This window comes from Pelophylax lessonae, assembly GCF_965119305.1.
Source record: "Pelophylax lessonae genome assembly, chromosome: 10".
Lineage (NCBI taxonomy): Eukaryota > Metazoa > Chordata > Amphibia > Anura > Ranidae > Pelophylax > Pelophylax lessonae.
Window position 1 is genome coordinate 72468802 of NC_138777.1, and position 22500 is coordinate 72491301.

At 44.9% G+C, this 22500-nt stretch overlaps 1 protein-coding gene across 1 annotated transcript in view; it reads right to left on the bottom strand.

Moving 5' to 3' along the window:
* The window catches only part of DDB1 (damage specific DNA binding protein 1), an 80590-nt gene extending 60854 nt beyond the window's left edge, over positions 1 to 19736 (bottom strand). The window contains exons 1-2 of the mRNA XM_082269928.1: positions 19563 to 19736; positions 499 to 647 (exon numbers count right to left, since the gene is read on the bottom strand). Coding sequence (XP_082126054.1) covers positions 499 to 647; positions 19563 to 19623 — 210 coding nt within the window. The 5' untranslated portion in view covers positions 19624 to 19736. The remainder of the gene's footprint in view (positions 1 to 498; positions 648 to 19562) is intronic.
* Between the last annotated feature and the right edge of the window lie 2764 nt (positions 19737 to 22500).

Below are 22500 nucleotides of genomic sequence, written 5' to 3' on the forward strand. Positions count from 1 at the left end.
TAGTAGGTCTAACATTGACTATACAGTTTGTTAGCTCACATTGTAACATGAATGGTGAACCGTAACAGTAATTCTCTTTCCATATAGTAAATAGCGCAGACTCATTCCCTTCCTTGGTGCTTAATTCTACTAGATTATCCACTGAGAGGGATGTTGGAATATCCTAAATGTATTAACTCTCTCCCTTTCCTGGCCCTTGCTGGCTGAGCAGTCTCTCTCTCAGGATTGTAAACATGGCCACTACGCGAAAAGGGAATTATTGGAAAGTATTTTAAAAGGGTTTTTTTTTTTTTTTTAGATAAAATGGAAGGGCTAGAATCCATTACAGGTCCATACCGCTATCTGGGCCTCGCTCAGAAAAGATTTCCTCTCACTTCCTGTCCTGCTAAGAATGGAAGACAGGAAACAGACAGGAAGTGAGGGTAAATCTTTACCATATATCCTCAATGTGGAATTACTTTACAACCCTTAGAAGACATTCAACACCATCCAGGTTACCTTGGGTCTGAAAAGCTCCATGACTGCAATCTTGCCATACATCCCAACCTCTTTCACAGGTCGCAGACCCTCTGCCGTTACAACATAGATCTCCAGTCTTGTGTTCTTTGCGATCAGAAGATTCAGGTCATCCTCAGATGTAAAATGACCTGCAAAGTCAATTTCAAAATAAGTGTAGGGAGTGCACATGCAATGAAAAAGTAAGATACTATATACACTCCAGTGACAGTGGCCATTACCACTAAACAAGAAAATAATAAAGATGTTGGCTATATTAGACAGACTATTGCTATATTTTTGCTGAGCAGAAGAAAAAAGGCCAAACTAGAAATGAGCAACAACTCTTCAACCAATTTATTAAGAGACAGCATCAATTTGGTTCTAACCATTAAAGGGTAAATTACTTTTACAAAAGATCATCTGTATCCTGTATACTATACTAGCAGCCCCAGAGCCTGTAAGCATCATAAGGCTTACAATGGAGAGCAGTCAGTGGTCGGCACAGCAAGGTGACCAGGATAACCAGTGAAAATCTCTTCTTTCTTCTGGGACATTTTTTTGTAGCTGTTGACTTTTAGTAAACACATAACGTCTGGAACGCTGCTTTAAAGTGGGGTACACACTAGTAGAAAATCTGCCGAAAATTCCCGTCCGAGGTAAAATATTACGATTTTTGGCTAGTGTGTACACAGCTTTCAGCAGCCGATGCCGACATTTTCAACGGAAAAAAACGGAGGGACAAACACCAAAATTTTTATCGTCCGTCCCCGGACGACCGATTTTCGTTTAATGTGTATGCAGTACATCCGTGAAAAATCGGATACGAAAGACCGCGCATGATCAGAAGTTGCTGACAACCCGGAAGTCTAGGAACAAATGAAAAATCGGACGAGAAATTTCGTGAACATTTATGCACTGTCAACTAAAAACGGGAATGAGAAGACAGAGAAAAATCGGAGGATATTTCGTCCGATTTTCGTCAAGTGTGTAAGAAGTCAGTCAATCCCCTGGGGGGGCAGAGAGAGTTTGCAGCCCTTATGCTGGGGGACACCCACTATTTATTAGATATGTTTTAGCAACTAACCAAGTAGCAAACCATTAACAGCAGCACTAAGCTTCTTTAGATGCAAGTCTATAATGTCAGTTATACATTTTGTTCTTAGATTCCTTTTTGAAAGCAGCTCTAGGAAACTTAAAATCATTCACTAAATAAAATCCATAAAAAAAAAAAAAAACACTTAAAATAAAAAAGGTACTAAAGTCAGGAAGCCCACTCAATTTATATGACTATTCCTATGGAGAACAGTAGACCACTGACCAAGACTACAAACTTCCTAACCTGCTTCCTCCCCCCAAACATTACAGAGGAAGTCTGCAGTGCAAATTGATTTTTTTTCCTTTTTTTTCTTACCTGCAAAATAAATGCATAATGTGCAAGTATGCACTTTCACATTATGTGACACTTACCTGCAAGCGAAGCTCACGTCATTCCCCGCTGGAGGCCACTTCCATCTTTGCCCACCTCCTTTCTGGGTCCGCGGACTTTGGCTGTGCTACTGGCAGGAGCTACGTGATGTCACTCCTGCGCATGCGCGCGGGGGCCGCCGGTCACGGCACAGGGCTCTGAAGAAATGGCACAGGCGGCCGTTCGTTCAGAGCACATGCGCCAATGACGTCATCAGTGCAGTGTACAGTAAATACCTCCTAAATGGTGCAAGTTTAGGAGATAGTTACAGTACCTATGGGTAAGCCTTATCATAGGCTTACTTATAGGTACAAATGCTAAAGGGAGGTTTAAAACCACTTTAATGCCCTACACCAACAACATACAGGTGTAAAACAGTGCTGTACACATCAGGGCTGGCATATAGTAGTCTAGTGGTAGGCTAGCATAAGGGAAGGTTAATACCTTTTCAGGGTTTTTCTTTTTTCCATCTGTGTCCGATCAAAACAGGATGGGAGATGAATCCCCCCACTGCCACCACACTGCATTTGAATGGCTCCTGCTGCTGTTCGAATCCCTGTGAAGAGGAAGAGAGAGGGGAGAAAAGATGCAGCCGAGCACAGCGCTGGATCTTTACTCCCCTCTTCACCTTCACATTGGGTGTGTAACTTTATTATTCTGCTTTTTGTCTAGATGCGAGTCCTAGATATTTTCAGTGTTCCCTCTATGTTTTTGATTGCACTAATTGTTTTTAATGTGTAACCCCGCCTCTGCTATTATGCGAAGTAGGGGCCAAGAATATAAATTATTTATATATATATATAAAATTGTGGTGCTATGAGGAAGGCTGCAAATGGCCAAAATGCATTAGCATTTTTTGTACTGTATCCATGCTATGTAGCCAAGACTAAGAGGAGCTACGAGTTGCCTGCTTTTGTCTACAGTGAATTTTAAAAGGGCCCTGTGCGTTTTTCTGTCCAGTTCATGTGCGGATTCAGTATCAAATTGGCACCTGAATCGCACATGAACCGCTAAATGGAAACCGCACCGGACTCTTCATCAAAACTGGACACGCATATACTCATACCTCTTGAAATTTTCCACATTTTGTCATGTTACAACCAAAAACGTAAATGTATATAAAAATGTGATTTTATGTGATAGACCAATACAAAGTGGCATATAATTGGGAAGTGGAAGAAAAATTATAAAATGGATTTTTAAACTTTTTACAAATAAATATGTGAAAAGGTGTAGTGTACATTTGTATTCAGCCTCTTTACTCTGATACTCCTTACTAAAAACTAGAGGAACCAATTGCATTTAGAAGTCACCTAATTAGTAAATAGAGTGTACCTGTGTGTAATTTAATCTCAGTATAAATACAGCTGTTCTGTGAAGCCCTGAAAGGTTTTTGTAGAGCACCTTAGTGAACAAACCGCATCATGAAGGCCAAGGAACACACCAGACAGGTAAGGGTCCTTTCACACGAGCGATCCGATCAGATCCGCCTGTCGGTTTTTTAGGTGGATCTGATCGGATCCTCCATGCATCCCTATGGGGCAGAGGATGTCAGAGGAGACATGTCCACTGACACCCGCTGCCATCCGCATCCAATCCTGTCCGTGAAATCCGGACAGATGGAAACCTTATTTTCCATCCGTCCAGGGGATCGGATGAGAGTGGACAGGCGATTCCCCCCATAGAGATGCATGGGGCTCTGACACCTCCCTCTCCACACACAGAGCGGAGAGGGAGCTGTCTCCTGCCTGCTCACTGGGCATCTGTGTATCGATCCCCCGCTGAGCAGCACGGATCCGCCTACGGAGGCGGACCATGTGAAAGAAGCCTAAGGGATAAAGTTGCGTAGAAGTTTAAAGCAAGGTTAGGTTATTAAAAAAAAAAAAAAAACATCCCAAGCTTTGAACATCTCACGAAGTACTGTTCAATCCATCATCCAAAAATGGAAAGTGTATGGCACACCTGCAAACCTACCAAGACATGGCCGTCCACGGAGAGGATTAATCAGAGAAGCAGCCAAGAGGCTCATGGTAACTCTGAAGGAGCAGCAGAGATCCACAGCTCAGGTGGAAGAATCTGTCCACAGGACAACTAGTAGTGGTGCACTCCACAAATCTGGCCTTTCTGGAAGAGTCGCAAGAAGAAAGCAATTTTTGAAAAAAAAAGGCATAATTCGTCCCTTTACAGTCTGCGAGAAGCCATGTGGGGGACATAGCAAACATGTGGAAGGTGCTCTGGTTAGATGTCAGAATTGAACGTTTTGGCCTAAAAGCAAAATTCTGTGTGGTGGAAAACGAACACTGCACATCACACTGAACACACCAGCATCATGTTGTGGGGATGCTTTCATCAGCAGGGACGGAGAAGCTGGTCAGAGTTGATGGGAAGATGGATGGAGCCAGATTTAGAGCAATCTCAGAAGAAACCTGTTTGAGTCTGCAAGACTTGAGACTGGGGGGGGGGGGGGGGGGGAGACTGTAAACATACAGCCAGAGCTACAATGGAATGGTTTAGAATGGTTCCCAACTCTTGTCCTCAGGACCCACTAACAGGCCAGGTTTTCAAGATAACTAAAATACAGTACATCACAGGTGATCTCATTTGCTGCTCAGTGGTTGCAGTATTCCAGTCTGCATCTCCCCAAGGTAATACTTAAAATCTGGCCTGTTAGGTCCTGAGGACAAGAGTTGAGAACCACTGGTTTAGATCAAAAGGATACTCATGAGTTAGAATGGCCCAGTCAAAGTTCAGACCTAAATCCAATTGAGAATCTGTGGCAAGGCTTGAAATTTGCTGTTCACAGATGCTCCCCATCCAATCTGACAGAGCTTGAGCTAATTTTGCAAAGAACAATGGGCAAAAAGTTTCACTCTTTAAATGTGTAAAGCTGGTAGAGACATACCCAAAACAATTTGCAGCTGTAATTGCAGTGAAAGGTGGTTCTACAAAGTATTGACTCAGGGGGGCTGAAAACAAAATGCATGCCACATTTTTCACATATAGATTTGTAAAAAAATTTGAAAACCATTTATCATTTTCCTTCCACTTCACAATTATGTGCCACTTTGTGTTGGTCTATCACATAAAATACATTTATGTTTTTGGTTATAACATGACAAAATGTGGAAAACTTCAAGGAGGTATGAATTTTTTTTCAAGGCACTGTATGTGACCCCAGCCTCAGTATTTCTGTGTGCATTTATTTCTTCCTCTGGTGCAGTGTTAGCATGTAAAAAAAAAATAAAATTGTGAAAAAACACCAAAAATAACAAAATCTACCTAATATTGCAAAACAAATAATTAATGCATTTGGTAAAAAAAAAAAACGCAAGTTTTTAAGCGAATTAGCGACTTTCTAGATACTGCATGGGATATTTTAACTCAAATCTTCAAGCAGTGTTCATCACTTGGTGAATTGACCCCTTGAATATGGGAGCAACATGTAACAGGTTATGAAAGATGAACCTATCTTTTGATATAGGAATAAAAACCATTACATAAAACAGTATATAAAACCAATATAAGAAATGGTCTGCGCTCAAAACTTTTATGTGAGCACCAGAAACAGAATGTCTTATCAAAAAATAATGAGCGTATTGTATTGCGGCTGTCAGCCTTACAATAAAAGCATCTATGAAGAAATATTGGTACTGCATAATGCATGCTGAAAACAGATTGTATAATAAATGCTATACTGCAGGTTTTGTTAGAAATCATCAAAAAAAAAAAAAAAAACTAAATTCAGTCTGGACTATTCGTGCACTTACTGGTCTTTCAAGTATCCTCGTGTATAGTACTTTCACTGATTAAAAAAAAAAAAAAAAATACAGCAAGCAATCTGTATCTTTGTGTGTATATTATATATATATATATATATATATATATATATATATATATATAATTTGTGACATATCCAACAGAAGCATAAACTTCAATATTGTAGTATCAGTATCCATACTTGCAGCAGCAACCCTCATTGCATGGTAATTCTTGAGTATATTTCCATCATACCCTTGATCACAAGCATAACTATACACTCTTAGGTTAACACCACATGCAATACAGTGCTTTCTTTTTCTGCATAAAAAAAAACCATGGATAGTAGGTTATATGTCTTCCAATGGCATACTTCACAACAGTGCGGTCAGTTCCAGTGCATTCCAGGGAAAAAAAAAAAAAATGTAGAACATACTGCATTTTTTTTTCTGCACTGAACTGTACTGGAACACAGTAAATCGCATCAAAAAAGCACTAGAACATGCATTGTCTTTTTTTTTTTATGTGAAAAAAAAAAAAAAAAATGCATCGAAAACGTGCACGCAGAAACGCATCCAGACTGCATTTCTATGGTGTGAACTGGCCCTTTATCACAGTCAACTAATAGTATTCAGCTGTGTAAGGGCTCTTTCACACGGGCGATCCGATCAGATCCGCCTGTCAGTTTTTTAGGCGGATCTGATCGGATCCTCCATGCAGCTCTATGGGGCAGCGGTGTCAGCGGAGACACCTCCGCTGACGCCCGCTGCCATCCGTATCCGATCCTGTCCGTGAAATCTGGACAGATGGAAACCCTATTTTTCCATCCGATCCCCCATAGAGGGCAGCGGGGGCTGTGACACCTCCCTATCCACTCTGCAAGCGGAGACGGAGCTGTCATCCGCCGGCTCAGCGGGGATCGCGGATCGATCCCCGCTGAGCAGCACGGATCCGCCTACGGAGGCGGACCGTGTGAAAGAGGCCCAAGAGATGTGATTACATTCCTTGTAAAAAGCACTATAAGTGATTGGAAAAAAAAATAATAATTTAAAGGGTCAATGTAAAAATAATTTTTTAAAGCGCCCCCATTGCCAGGGGCAACACATACATAGGTTGTGGTTTGTACCACATAGGTGAGGTATTACCTCGAAAGTTATAGCAAGAGCAGTAATTCTAACTTTAGACCTCCTTTTTAACTCTAAAATAGTAACCTACCACGTCGCCTATGGAGATTTTTAAGTATCATAAGCTTGTCGCCATTCCAGTTTTAAAGCGTGACATGTTAGCTATTTGCTCAGCATAACACCATCTTTTTTATTGCGCCAAAAATTTGGGTTATTTATTGTGTTTTTGTTATATTAAAAGTCAATAGTGTATTTTTTTCCCCAAAATATTAAGTTTGAAAAACCGCTGCGCAAATACCGTGTGACATAATATATTGCAACGACCACCATTTCATTCTCTGGAGTCTCTGCTAAAAAAAAAAAAATGTAATGATCGGGGAGTTCTAAATAATTTTTTAGCAAAAAATACCGATTTTTATCCAGCCCATCTGGGCTGGATCACATACCTAGTACACAATTCCCACCCTGGGGTAGGGGGCGCGCTCGCGGCTTTGCTGTAGTTCGGTGCAGCGCAAGCCAATCAGCGGGTGCCAGCCTGCTGAGTTGAAAAAAAAAAAAAACTGATAGTGTGTACCAGGCTTAAGGCCCCTTTCACACGGTCCGCATTCCGTTGCGGACCGTGCTCTGCTCAGCGCCTGTCCACTCTCATCCGATCCCATCCGATCCGATCCCCAGGACAGATGGAAAATAGGGTTTCCATCTGTCCGGATTTCACGGACAGGATCAGATGCGGATGGCAGCGGGTGTTAGCGGACATGTCGTCGCTGCTCCATAGGGCTGAATGGGGCATCCGATCAGATCCGCCTAAAAAACTGACAGGCAGATCTGATCGGAACGCCCGTGTGAAAGAGCTCTTAGGCCTCTTTCACACGGTCCGCCTCCGTAGGCGGATCCGTGTTGCTCAGCGGGGATCGATCCGCGGATGACAGCTCCGTCTCTGCTTGCAGAGCGGAGAGGGAGGTGTCTCAGCCCCCGCTGCCCTCTATGGGGGATCGGATGAGAGCGGACCGCCTGTCCGCTCTCATCCGATTCAATCGGATTACTGAACGGATGGAAAAATAGGGTTTCCATCCGTCCAGATTTCACGGACAGGATCGGATACGGATGGCAGCGGGTGTCAGCGGAGGTGTCTCCGCTGACATCCGCTGCCCCATAGAGCTGCATGGAGGATCTGATCAGATCCGCCTAAAAAAACTGACAGGCGGATCTGATCGGATCGCCCGTGTGAAAGAGCCCTTGTGGTAATAAAGCATGACAGGTCCTCTTTATGGCGATATCTGGGTCTATAAAACCCATCATCTCTCCTCGACCCTTGAAAAGAAAAAAAAAAAAAAACACATTGATCTGATACTTTAAAGAAAAAAAAAAAATTGTTTACATCTGCACTAAATGGAAAGTAAGATCATGACGTCACTTCCAGCCACTTAGATCACAGAGGTGATCAGAGACAACCTGGTCTCTCTTCACCTCTACAGCCAGCCACATGATTTTGTAATAGAAACAAAAAAAGAAAAAATATATATATATTTTCTACTGTCTGCTATAAAACATATCCAATAAAAAATATATATTTTTTAAATCCACTTTCTTCATGAATTATGGCCAACATGTATTCTGCTACATGTCTTTGGTAAAAAAAATCCCAATAAGTGTATTTTGATTGGTTTGCACCAAAGTTATAGTGTCTATAAACTAAAGTATAGATACTGGAATTTTTTTTTTTTTTTTTAAACTAGTAATGGCGGTGATCAGCAACTCATAGTGGACTGGATTGTAATCTTCTATGATCAGCAGGCTATTTAGGGGTCCCAAATTTTGGCACCAGTAGAAGGCAGGAACCCTGGAGGACATGCTTGCCCATAAAACGCATTGAGTGGGGCCTACGTGCTGACGTCATGCTGTCGATTCCGGTTCAGCGGCCACTTTAGTAAGTTTTGGCCAATTGTTTCTTTTATTCATATGTATGCTGCAGCTTTTTTTATGTTAATTATCTTTCTGGATGTAATAACGACTACACTATATATGGCTGCATGTGGTGATCTAGTTTATTGCAGTGTTTTAAACGGTACTGAGACACACTGGAACGGATGGTGTGGAGACCTGAGAAACCAAACCATTCTGGGAAAATTAAAGTGATTGAAAATACCTTTTTTTTTTTTTAATAACATGTTATACTGGTCTCCTCTGTACAGTTGGTTTTGCACTGGGCAGCCTGGATCCTCCTCTTCTCAGGTCCCTCTTTGCTGCTCCCTCCTATCGAGTGCCCCCACATCAAGCGGCTTGCTATGGAGGCATACGAGCTGAGGCTCCGTGTGTCCATTCAGACACGGAGCTGCAGTTCGGCCTTGCACCCACTCTCTCCTGATTGGCTAACTGACTTTGATTGGAGCCAATGGCACCGCTGCTGTGTCTCAGCCAATCAGGAGGGAAAGTCCCAGGCAGCCATGGGACTTGTGGACATCACTGGACAGAGATGGGGCTCAAGTATTAGGGGGGGGCTGCTGCACACAGAAGGCTTTTTATCTTAATACATAGAATGCATTACGATAAAAAAAAAAAAAAACTTCTGCCTTTACAAATCCTTTAACCACTTACCTACAGGGCAGTTACACCCCCTTCCTGCCCAGGGCCAATTTTCAGCTTTCAGCACTCTCACACTTTCAATGACAATTGCACGATCATGCTACACTGTACCCATATGAAATTTTTATCGTTTTTTTTCACATAAATAGAGCTTTTTCTTTTGGTGGTATTTAATCACCGCTGTTTTTTTTTTTTTTTATTTCTTACAAAAAAAAAACAGAAAAAAGACAGAAAATATTGAAAAAAAAAAAAAAGGTTTTCTTATTTCCTGAGAGTAAATTTTGAAAATAATGATGTGCGTTGATGGGCACTGATAGGTGGCACTTATGGGCACTGATAAGGAGGTACTAATATGCCACACTGATGGGCGCCACTGATGAGTACTAACGGGTGGCACCAGTCCTAGATGAGCAGGCACTGACTGGCAGCAATATGGGCACTTGATTTCATTTGTGTAATCAGAGCACTGATGATTAGTGCCCTGATTACATGTCTTTGTTTCCCCTATGAGGAGGAACCGCTGATCGCCTCTCCTCGCCTCACACTCCGACAGTGAGGCGAGGAGAGCCGAATAACAGCACTTCCACATTTACATGTGACCGGCTGTGATTGGACACAGCCGATCACATGGGTAAAGAGTCATGTCATTGACTCTTTACCGAAATCGGGGTCGCGCCGTGTCCTAGCAACACAGCGCGGCCACGATCGCCGCTCTGCGCGCCCCAGAACAATAGATGCACTGCAGGAAGTGGTTAAAGTTGATGTAAACCCTCACATATACTAAAGCCGCGCAATTCTGGATAAAATAAGAATCACAATTTTTTTGCTTAAAATAAAGATCACGATTCGCAGCGTAACATCTTTTACATTATACAAAAAAATTGGGCTAACTTTACTGCTTATTTTTTTTTTTTATTCATTAAAGTGTATTTTTTCCCAAAAACTGCGTTTTAAAGACTTCTGCACAAATACAGTGTGAAATAAAAGATTGCAACGATTGCCATTTTATTCTCTAGGGTGTGTGTGTGTGTGTATATATATATATATATATATATATATATATATATATATATATATATATATATATATATATATATATATACACACACAGTGGGTACGGAAAGTATTCAGACCCCCTTAAATTTTTCAGTTTGTTATATTGCAGCCATTTGCTAAAATCATTTAAGTTCATTCTTCTTCCTCATGAATGTACACATAGCGCCCCATACTGACAGAAAAACACAGAATTGTTGACATTGTTGCAGATTTATTAAAAAAGAAAAACTGAAATATCACATGGTCCTAAGTATTCAGACCCTTTGCTCAGTATTTAGTAGAAGCCCCCTTTTGATCTAATACAGCCAGGAGTCTTTTTGGGAAAGATGCAACAAGTCTTTCACACCTGGATTTTGGGATCCTCTGCCATTCCTCCTTGCAGATCCTCTCCAGTTCTGTCAGGTTGGATGGTAAACGTTGGTGGACAGCCATTTTTAGGTCTCTCCAGAGATGCTCAATTGGGTTTAAGTCAGGGCTCTGGCTGGGCCATTCAAGAACAGTCACGGAGTTGTTGTGAAGCCACTCCTTCGTTATTTTAGCTGTGTGCTTAGGGTCATTGTCTTGTTGGAAGGTAAACCTTCGGCCCAGTCTGAGGTCCAGAGCACTCTGGAGAAGGTTTTTGTCCAGGATATCCCTGTACTTGGCCGCATTCATCTTTCCCTCGATTGCAACCAGTCGTCCTGTCCCTGCAGCTGAAAAACACCCCCACAGCATGATGCTGCCACCACCATGCTTCACTGTTGGGACTGTATTGGACAGGTGATGAGCAGTGCCTGGTTTTCTCCACACATACCGCTTAGAATTAAGGCCAAAAAGTTCTATTTTGGTCTCATCAGACCAGAGAATCTTATTTCTCACCATCTTGGAGTCCCTCAGGTGTTTTTTAGCAAACTCCATGCGGGCTTTGATGTGTCTCACACTGAGGAGAGGCTTCCGTCGGGCCACTCTGCCATAAAGCCCCGACTGGTGGAGGGCTGCAGTGATGGTTGACTTTCTACAACTTTCTCCCATCTCCTGACTGCATCTCTGGAGCTCAGCCACAGTGATCTTTGGGTTCTTCTTTACCTCTCTCACCAAGGCTCTTCTCCCCCGATAGCTCAGTTTGGCCGGACGGCCGGCTCTAGGAAGTGTTCTGGTCATCCCAAACGTCTTCAATTTGAGGATTATGGAGGCCACTGTGCTCTTAGGAACCTTAAGTGCAGCAGAAATCTTTTTGTAACCTTGGCCAGATCTGTGCCTTGCCACAATTCTGTCTCTGAGCTCTTCAGGCAGTTCCTTTGACCTCATGATGCTCATTTGCTCTGACATGCATTGTGATCTGGAAGGTCTTATATAGACAGGTGTGTGGCTTTCCTAATCAAGTCCAATCAGTATAATGAAACACAGCTGGACTCAAAGGTGTAGAACCATCTCAAGGATGATCAGAAGAAATGGAAAGCACCTGAGTTAAATATATGAGTGTCACAGCAAAGGGTCTGAATACTTAGGACCATGTGATATTTCAGTTTTTCTTTTTTAATAAATCTGCAACAATGTCAACAATTCTGTGTTTTTCTGTCAGTATGGGGTGCTATGTGTACATTCATGAGGAAGAAGAATGAACCTAAATGATTTTAGCAAATGGCTGCAATATAACAAAGAGCGAAAAATTTAAGGGGGTCTGAATACTTTCCGTACCCACTGTGTATGTATATATATATATATATACACACACATATATACACATATATACACACACACAATGTTTTATGGGTTCTAAGTAATTTTCTAGCAAAAAATACTGATTTTGCCCACTGATCTTTCCCTGTAGATGGAAGGAGCAGGGAAAGATCACATGACCAAAACAAAACAGATAAAAGGGTCTTTACATGCTGTTTTATGCAATGGTTCACCGTCACTTATTATATACATTGTTAGAATGATCACTGGCAGTGAACCTCTGTGTTTAACCACTTGCTGATAGGGTGGCAGCTGTGTGCCGGAATATATTATATATATATATATATGCGTGACCACGCACTTCTGTCGCACGCTGCTTCTGCTAGGAGAAGCCAATCTGCAGGTGCCAGACACCCAATGTCCTCCGGCACCCGCCGATCGCTGGGCAGAGACTCGGAACAGAGCTCTGCCTATGTAAACCAGGCAGATGGGGACTGGATGGATTCTGTGATCCTGCAAAGCAGGGAGTAAAATCCATCTCTTCCTCTAGTAAAAACAGCACACATAGTAAACACAAACACTGGCTAGGCACACATTCAGCCCTTTGATCGCCCTAGATGTTTGCCATTAGTACATGGACTGTGCGTATTTTTAGCACTGATCACTGCATTGGTGTCACTGTTTCCCACAAAATGTCAAAAGAGTCAGTGCTCTATTGCCCGCCGCAATACTGCAGTCCCGCTAGAAGTCGCTAATTGCTGCCATCAATAGAATAAAAATAAGTAATACACACTTATTGGATTTTTTTTACCATAAACTTAACAGAATACATACATAGTGGCCTAAATTCATGGGGAAATATGATTTTTTTTCTGAATATGTTTTATAGCAGAAAGTAAAAAATATTGGGTTTTTTCAAAATTTTCGGTCTTTTTTTTGTTTATAGCACAAAAAATAGTGGTGGTGGTGATCAAATGCCACCAAAAGAAAGCTATTTGTGGGGGAAAAAATGACAAAATTTATTTGGGTACAGCGTTTCATAACTGTGCAATTGTCAGAAGTTCCTTATAATGCGCTCAGCCTCCTCCAAATTCCTCTTTTTTTCTTGCTGCTGTGATCTGCCTTCCTGTTACATTCCCACTGTATATGTAGAAACACAGCCACCCTCCCTTGCTTGCTTGCTTCAGAGACGTACAAGGCAAGGGAGTATGGGATATGTAGCTTGCAAAGAGCAGTGCACATGATTGCAACTCAGGTGCACTGCTAGTCCCAAACTGTGCTCACTATGCTGGTCATCAATTTGGGTAATCTATCACTTTCTAAAAAGACATCAGGGGTCTGTTTGGACGCCTGATATTTCCCCAAAGCACACCCCCAACAGGGCTGTTAAAAAAGTAATAAAAATCCAAAAAACGAAGGGCTAATTCACATAGGTACTCTGGCCGCATGAAGTAATGGTTTGTTCATGCAGCTGGAGCCGTGTTCAGGGCCATACACTTACCTAGGCTTGGGAGGGGTTGGGCCCTGTCAGGTAGGTTGATTGGGGCCCCATGATTTCTAACAGCAGTGTATATGTGTGAAGATGGACTGGCCAGGAGAGAGCTTCAAAAGCAGTTTCATGAGTATTTTAGAAGTTCCAGAACACCTGTCAAAATTGCATGACATGGCAGTACCCAGTGTGGTTGATATGGTTGCGTTTGAACTGCACCAAAATTAATCCGATATTTAGTAGGGATCGACCGATTATCGGCAAAGCCGATATATTGAGGGCCGATATGCACTTTCCCCGATACGGTTACCAAGGTGACTGATATTGCCAATATTTCGGGAAAGTGCTTGTACCGGAGTGATGCCTGCAGCTAGAGCCATCACCTCGGTACCGGCGTCCATAGCCGATGGTCGGCTGTCTTGTAATGACAACCGATGCGGCTGAGAAGCCGCTCGGCTGTCATTACAAGGAGCAGGAGGGGACATTCCCCCCCCCCCCTCCAGTCGCTCGTTCCACCGGGCAACCAGCCTGCACGGCCGCCGAAGACCCGATCAAAGCCACATTCAGCTCTGATCGGGTCTCCATGCAAAAAACGGGAAGTAATGTCATGACATCACTTCCAGGTACTGGCACCAGATTCAAAAAATTACAGCATTCAATTCAGCCAAACTTGGCGTTTTTGAATGCTTTTAAGTGCAGAGGAGGGGTTTGGGGTCTTTAGACACCCAGATCCCTCCACAAGAGTACCTGACAAAGAAAAAGAAAAAAATATTGGTATCGGTAACAAAAAAACAATATCGGTCGATCACTAATATTTTGATTGGCTGACTTTACCTCTCCCCACACACTTAACACTTCCACTGATGTCAATGCCCTGCCCTGTGGCCCATTCACTGTTGGCACCAGGCACCATTATGACCCTCCTCACTGCTGCTGTCCCCTGTCCACTTATCTGTCTTGTGCAGCATCATCTGCCAACCACGGTCACTGGTGAGCATCTCCGTACACTTGAAGCCCTGGAAGCTGCATGGAAGCATAATCTTTGCAAGGGCTCCTTGCCGTTGGTTAGCATGGTCATGTGACCACAATCAAGAGTCTCTTCTTTCTTCCAAAACAAAAGACAGGGGACAGTAAACAGCAGCAGTGAGGAGGCTCTTAATGATTTTTGTTAGGTGTGAAGGTGGAGATGCTCTTTAAAATCTAAAAAGAAAAAAAAAGAAACTCTGCTTACCCGCAGCAGAGATAATGTTTTTTTTCTTCACATACCGGCAATCTGGAGGGAATTTCCACAATCTGCATAATAAGGAGTTTTCCCTTATAACAGGTTTTTATTGTCATTCTTTGAGGCCAGCTTGTAACCCTGACGTAAGGCGTTATGCTGTGGTTATTGGCTGGCCGCTCTGCTGTAAGTAAATTAGTGGTAGGGGGTGCAAACTACTTGGCTTGTCCTAGGAGCTGCCAATCCACACTATGCTTAAAGGGATATTAAAACCTTGTTTAAAAAATAAATAACAAACATGTGATACTTACCTGCTCTGTGCAATGGCTTTGCACAGAGCAGCCCCGATCCCCTGCCGGCACTCCAGGCTCCTCTCTCCTGCCACGTGCCCCCACAGCAAGCAGCTTTCTGTGGGGGCACCCAGGCAGGGTACCAAGCCGCTGCTCCGTGTGCCCATTCATACATGGAGCTGCAGCTTGCCCCCCCCCCCCATGTCCTGATTGGCTCACTGGCTGTGATTGACAGAAGTGGGAGCTGATGGCTCCATCTAATGCCAAAAGCCAATCTGGAGTGTGAGTCCCTAGAGAAGCAAGGCTCTCGTGGACATCGCTGGACCGAGAGGGGGCTCAGGAAAGTATTCGGGGGGCTGCTGCACACAGGTTTTTTCCATTCATGCAAAAAAAATCTAGTGCCTTGACAACCACAAAAAAACTGCCTCAAGGTTACTACCCCACTACCTCCGTGGGTCACTACTGTGAACGCCATCATACAAATGGAGGAAAAGTTGGCACTTCATAATGACACTTTTGACAAATACAAAGTCTCAGGCCCCTTTTACATGATTAAATCAGGTCCGCCTCTCCGTTTTTTAGGCGGACCTGATCGGGCCACCCATTTTCCTCTACAGGGAGATGGGTGTCAGTGGACATGTGTCCGCTGACACCCACCTGAAATCTGATCTGACAAGATCCGCTGAAAACAGACAGATGGCGATACGTTTGCCATCTGTCCAGTGAGTCGGATGAAAACGGACAGGCTGTTTTCATCCGATCTCCCCATAGAGGAGAGCGGAACACTGACAGGTCAAACTCTGCACAGTGAGCAGAGACGGACCTGTCATCCGCCTGCTAAGTAGGGATCAACGGAGTGATCCCCGATGAGCTAGCTGGGTCTCTCCAAACAGATCTTCCCCATGTGAAAGGGGCCTTATGGTGCATTTGGATTCATTTTTCTTCCACTTACACCCTTGCAGATATGCTCTCAACTTTGGTTGGTACATCTTCAGCCCTCTCCTAGCTTGGGTCTACATTGGATTAGTTTTGCAATGTTTTATCTCCAATATCGATCTTCTCAGTTTTCCTCTTTACAGTACCATTTCGTTATTCCTGCAATACCTCTCTGGACCAAACGGGCCCTCTTGGTCCTACACTTACAGTTCTCTATCCCAGTTTTCTTCATTTCCCTCTTCCCCTTACCATTTTTCTCATTTTCTACTATTTCATTTTTCTTTGAGCAATTGTTTACCTCATTATGCCAGGTTCTTTTTGGTCTATTCCCCATTGTGGATTAGCCAATGGTCTTTTTGACCATACGTCTTCACCATATAGCCCATGTTACTTGCATTATTTGTCCCAGCTACATCACTAGCCTAGTCTCAAAATACCAACCTAATCGCTCTCTTCGTTCCTCTCAAAACCTCCTGCTCTCTAGCTCCCTCATCACTTCCTCCCATGCTCGCCCCCAGGACTTTACCAGAGCCTCTCCAATCCTATGGAACTCCTTACCCTTATCTGTCTGATTATCTCATACTCTACTAGCTTTTAGGCGATCTCTGAAAACCCTTCTCTTCAGAGAAGCTTATCCTACCCACACCTAACAACTCTACCTCCATTTTATCCATCTGTCAATTCCCCTTGGTTATTGCCTCTTGTTTCACTTGACCCTCCCTTCTAGATTGTAAGCTCTAATGAGCAGGGCCCTCTGATTCCTCCTGTATTGAATTGTATTGTAACTGTATTGTCTTCCCTTATATTGTAAAGCGCTGCGCAAACTGTTGTCGCTATATACATCCTGTATATTAATAACTTGACGTTTCTACTCGAACTGGTTCTTCCACAACCCTCATTTTGGAATGTCCCCTTCTGTTTTATACATGTCATGCTTTGGGTGATAGCCACTGTTGCTGACTTACGGCTCTTTCACACGGTCCGCCTCCGTAGGCGGATCCGTGCTGCTCAGCGGGGATCGATCCGCGATCCCCGCTGAGCCGACGGATGACAGCTCCGTCTCCGCTTGCAGTGCGGAGAGGGAGGTGTCTCAGCTCCCGCTGCTCTCTATGGGGAATCGGATTAGAGCAGACTGCCTGTCCGCTCTCATCCGATCCCCAGGACGGATGGAAAATAGGGTTTCCATCTGTCCGGATTTCACGGACAGGATCGGATGCGGATGGCAGCGGGTGTAAGTGGACATGTCAGCGCTGACATCTGCTGCTCCATAGGGCTGAATGGGGCATCCGATCAGATCCGCCTAAAAAAGTGACAGGCGGATCTGATCGGACCACCCGTGCGAAAGAGCCCTTATTGTCATTTTGTTGTTGCTGTTCTTATCTTTATTGAAAACGAAATAAAAAACATTTTCACTACTGGGAAAAAAAAACAAAAAAAACAAAAACTTGCTTTTAAATTTTTAGCTGGCTCCTAGATTGAATGGTGTTTACAGCACATTTGAGATTTGTTTAGAAAGTGTTCCTAGGCCGAGATGGCAATACGAAAATCCATAGAAAGCCAACAGAGGGGCGTCTGGCCGCATTCAATGCCATGTAAACACATTAGGTGCATTAATGGGTGTTCACATTTCTCTGCTCGTCTAAATGAGCCCCACATGTCATTCCTACAATGTATTGATGTGTATTCCCCACACATTGGCTGACACTTTATCCGGCAATCATCACACATGGACATCACCTGTAGCCAGGGCCGCCATCAGGGTGGGACAGCCCATACACATGTAGGGGGCCCGGGCATCACCAAGTGCCCAGCCATCCCAAGGGCCCAGCAATCACAAGGGGAATGTTGGTGGTAAGGTCCCAGGGGGGCCAGGCTTAAAGCTGTGTAAGGGGCCCCAATATTTCTGATGGCTGCCCTGCCTGTAGCCAATGTGACAAGCAGGACACCAGTGAGGAGTGTCAGTCAGTACAGAGGGTGAGGAGTGTCAGTCAGTACAGAGGGTGAGGAGTGTCAGTCAGTACAGAGGGTGAGGAGTATCAGTACAGAGGGTGAGGAGTGTCAGTCAGTACAGAGGGTGAGGAGTGTCAGTACAGAGGGTGAGGAGTGTCAGTACAGAGGGTGAGGAGTGTCAGTACAGAGGGTGAGGAGTGTCAGTACAGAGGGTGAGGAGTGTCAGTACAGAGGGTGAGGAGTGTCAGTACAGAGGGTGAGGAGTGTCAGTCAGTACAGAGGGTGAGGAGTGTCAGTCAGTACAGAGGGTGAGGAGTGTCAGTACAGAGGGTGAGGAGTGTCAGTACAGAGGGTGAGGAGTGTCAGTACAGAGGGTGAGGAGTGTCAGTACAGAGGGTGAGGAGTGTCAGTACAGAGGGTGAGGAGTGTCAGTACAGAGGGTGAGGAGTGTCAGTACAGAGGGCGAGGAGTGTCAGTCAGTACAGAGGGTGAGGAGTGTCAGTCAGTACAGAGGGTGAGGAGTGTCAGTCAGTACAGAGGGTGAGGAGTGTCAGTACAGAGGGTGAGGAGTGTCAGTACAGAGGGTGAGGAGTGTCAGTACAGAGGGTGAGGAGTGTCAGTCAGTACAGAGGGTGAGGAGTGTCAGTCAGTACAGAGGGTGAGGAGTGTCAGTCAGTACAGATGGTGAGGAGTGTCAGTCAGTACAGAGGGTGAGGAGTGTCAGTCAGTACAGAGGGTGAGGAGTGTCAGTACAGAGGGTGAGGAGTGTCAGTACAGAGGGTGAGGAGTGTCAGTCAGTACAGAGGGTGAGGAGTGTCAGTCAGTACAGAGGGTGAGGAGTGTCAGTACAGAGGGTGAGGAGTGTCAGTACAGAGGGTGAGGAGTGTCAGTACAGAGGGTGAGGAGTGTCAGTACAGAGGGTGAGGAGTGTCAGTACAGAGGGTGAGGAGTGTCAGTCAGTACAGAGGGTGAGGAGTGTCAGTCAGTACAGAGGGTGAGGAGTGTCAGTCAGTACAGAGGGTGAGGAGTGTCAGTCAGTACAGAGGGTGAGGAGTGTCAGTACAGAGGGTGAGGAGTGTCAGTCAGTACAGAGGGTGAGGAGTGTCAGTACAGAGGGTGAGGAGTGTCAGTACAGAGGGTGAGGAGTGTCAGTACAGAGGGCGAGGAGTGTCAGTACAGAGGGCGAGGAGTGTCAGTACAGAGGGTGAGGAGTGTCAGTACAGAGGGTGAGGAGTGTCAGTACAGAGGGTGAGGAGTGTCAGTCAGTACAGAGGGTGAGGAGTGTCAGTACAGAGGGTGAGGAGTGTCAGTACAGAGGGTGAGAAGGAAGCAGACAATGGATAAACACCAAGGTCAGCCTATCTCTATACCTCAGGCACGGTCAGTGTAAGACCAGGCCACACATGACACCCCCTCTATACAGAACATTACCGGGCACACAGCCCTCACCGCACAGCTTACAGCCCCGGACCAGGGAACACTCCATGGACTGGCCGGAGGGAGACCACCGACACCCCCTCCCCGGGCTCACACTGACCTGTCACGCAGGCATTGACCGCAGTGGGCTTCTGTGCGGTCACCACGTAGTTGTAGGACATGTTGGAAGCGGGCCGAGCTCCTGCCGCGGCGATTTACTGAGCGACAGGCGCGAAAACACACCGCAACAGGCCGTCACCTAGCGGAACCGGAAGAGGAAAGCAGAGAGAGGGACGAGTGCGGCTAGAGCGCCCCCGTGGCGTACGGAGCTGGGAACAGCGAGCGTTCCAGACACCATAGAGTGCATGTGGGGAGATAGTGAGTGCTTGGGAGGACAGAGCGGCTCCAGCTGCTAGCCGACAAGGTACACAGCTGTATGACTGGAGAGGTTAGAATAGAAGTTCCTTAGGTGTATAGGAGGACAGGCGAGGAGAGGGCAGTCCTAGGTGTATAGGAGGACAGGTGAGGAGAGGGTAGTCCTAGGTGTATAGGAGGACAGGTGAGGAGAGGGTAGTCCTAGGTGTATAGGAGGACAGGTGAGGAGAGGGTGGTGTATAGGAGGACAGGTGAGGAGAGGGTAGTCCTAGGTGTATAGGAGGACAGGTGAGGATAGAGTAATCCTAGGTGTATAGGAGGACAGGTGAGGAGAGGGCAGTCCTAGGTGTATAGGAGGACAGGTGAGGAGAGGGCAGTCCTAGGTGTATAGGAGGACAGGTGAGGATAGAGTAATCCTAGGTGTATAGGAGGACAGGTGAGGAGAGGGTAGTCCTAGGTGTATAGGAGGACAGGTGAGGAGAGGGTAGTCCTAGGTGTATAGGAGGACAGGTGAGGAGAGGGCAGTCCTGGGTGTATAGGAGGACAGGTGAGGAGAGGGTAGTCCTAGGTGTATAGGAGGACAGGTGAGGAGAGGGTAGTCCTAGGTGTATAGGAGGACAGGTGAGGAGAGGGCAGTCCTAGGTGTATAGGAGGACAGGTGAGGAGAGGTTAGTCCTAGGTGTTTAGGAGGGCAGATGAGGATAGAGTAATCCTAGGTGTATAGGAGGACAGGTGAGGAGAGGGTAGTCCTAGGTGTATAGGAGGACAGGTGAGGAGAGGGCAGTCCTAGGTGTTTAGGAGGGCAGATGAGGATAGAGTAATCCTAGGTGTATAGGAGGACAGGTGAGGAGAGGGTAGTCCTAGGTGTATAGGAGGACAGGTGAGGAGAGGGTAGTCCTAGGTGTATAGGAGGACAGGTGAGGAGAGGGCAGTCCTAGGTGTATAGGAGGACAGGTGAGGAGAGGGTAGTCCTAGGTGTATAGGAGGACAGGTGAGGAGAGGGTAGTCCTAGGTGTATAGGAGGACAGGTGAGGAGAGGGCAGTCCTAGGTGTTTAGGAGGGCAGGTGAGGATAGAGTAATCCTAGGTGTATAGGAGGACAGGTGAGGAGAGAGTAGTCCTAGATGGTATGACAGGTGAGGGGAGATGAGGTGTATTCTGGGGCTTGTAGTTCCTCAGAAGCCAGAGCCATAATACAAAATGACGTTCGCTAAAGTGGACCTGTCACACTTTCTACTCAAATCACTAATTGTGTTATCACCTTATAGGCTGAATAACAGTATTACATTCTATTATTATTGTAATATAGTAAATATAATGAGAAACCTGCAGGTAGAAGGTGATGACGGCCATCTTGGTACACCCCGCACTGCTCAGCGACAAACTGATTATATAGTGAAATAGACTATTTCACTCGGTCCTGGTAAAATAGTCTATTTTAGTATATAAGGTGAGTTTACTGCTAAAATAAATGTAAAATTCAAGACTTGCGTGGGTGCAAGAAGATGTCTGCTGCTGCTTCGTGTTCTGTCACATTTGGAAACCTATTGGAACGCAAAGCGGCCATGTTGGAACACATAGAGCATGCGCAGTTAGTTGTTCTCGCCCAAACGTCACTTCCAGGTGCAGAATCTGATAGGTAGCGGTATTCTGATAGAACACTGGCACTGGGGAGCTACAAGTTCATTGAGAGAACCATGAATGCCAACATGTACTGTGACATACTGAAGCAGAGCATGATCCCCTCCCTTCAGAGATTGGGCCGCAGGGCAGTATTCCAACATGATAACGACCCCAAACACACCTCCAATACGACCACTGCCTTGCTAAAGCAGCTGAAGGTAAAGGTGATGGACTGGCCAAGCATGTCTCCAGACCTAAACCCTATTGAGCATCTGTGGGGCATCCGCAAATGGAAGGTGGAGGAGCGCATGGTCTCTAACATCCACCAGCTCCGTGATGTCATCATGGAGGAGTGGAAGAGAACTCCAGTGGCAACCTGTGAAGCTCTGGTGAACTCCAAGCCCAAGAGGGTTAAGGCAGTGCTGGAAAATAATGGTGGCCAAATAATTAACACTTTGGGCCCAATTTGGACATTTTGACTTAGGGGTGTACTCACTTTTGTTGCCAGCGGTTTAGACATTAATGGGGACAGCAAATTCACACTGTTATACAAGCATTACACTCACTACTTTACATTGTAGCAAAGTGTCATTTCTTCAGTGTCACATGAAAAGATATAATAAAACATTTACAAAAATGTGAGGGGTTTACTCACTTTTGTGAGATACTGTATATATACAGTATATATATAAATACTAACCATCCACTTCCTTCAGTGATCTGTCTGCTAAAAAACAGCCCAACACCATGATGTTCCCACCTCCAAACTTCACTGTTGGTATGGGGGTGTTTTTGGGATGATGTGCAGTGCCATTTGTCCAAACATTGAGTGTATTATGGCATCCGAAGTGTTCGATTTTGGTCCCATCTGACCAGACTACACTCACTGGCCACTTTATTAGGTACGCTTTGCTGGTACCAGGTTGGACCCTCTTTTGCCTTCAGAACTGCCTTAATTCTTCATAGCATAGATTTAATAAGATGTTGGAAACATTCCTCAGAGATTTTGGTCCATATTGACATGATAGTATCATGCAGTTGCTGCAGATTTGTCGGCTTCAC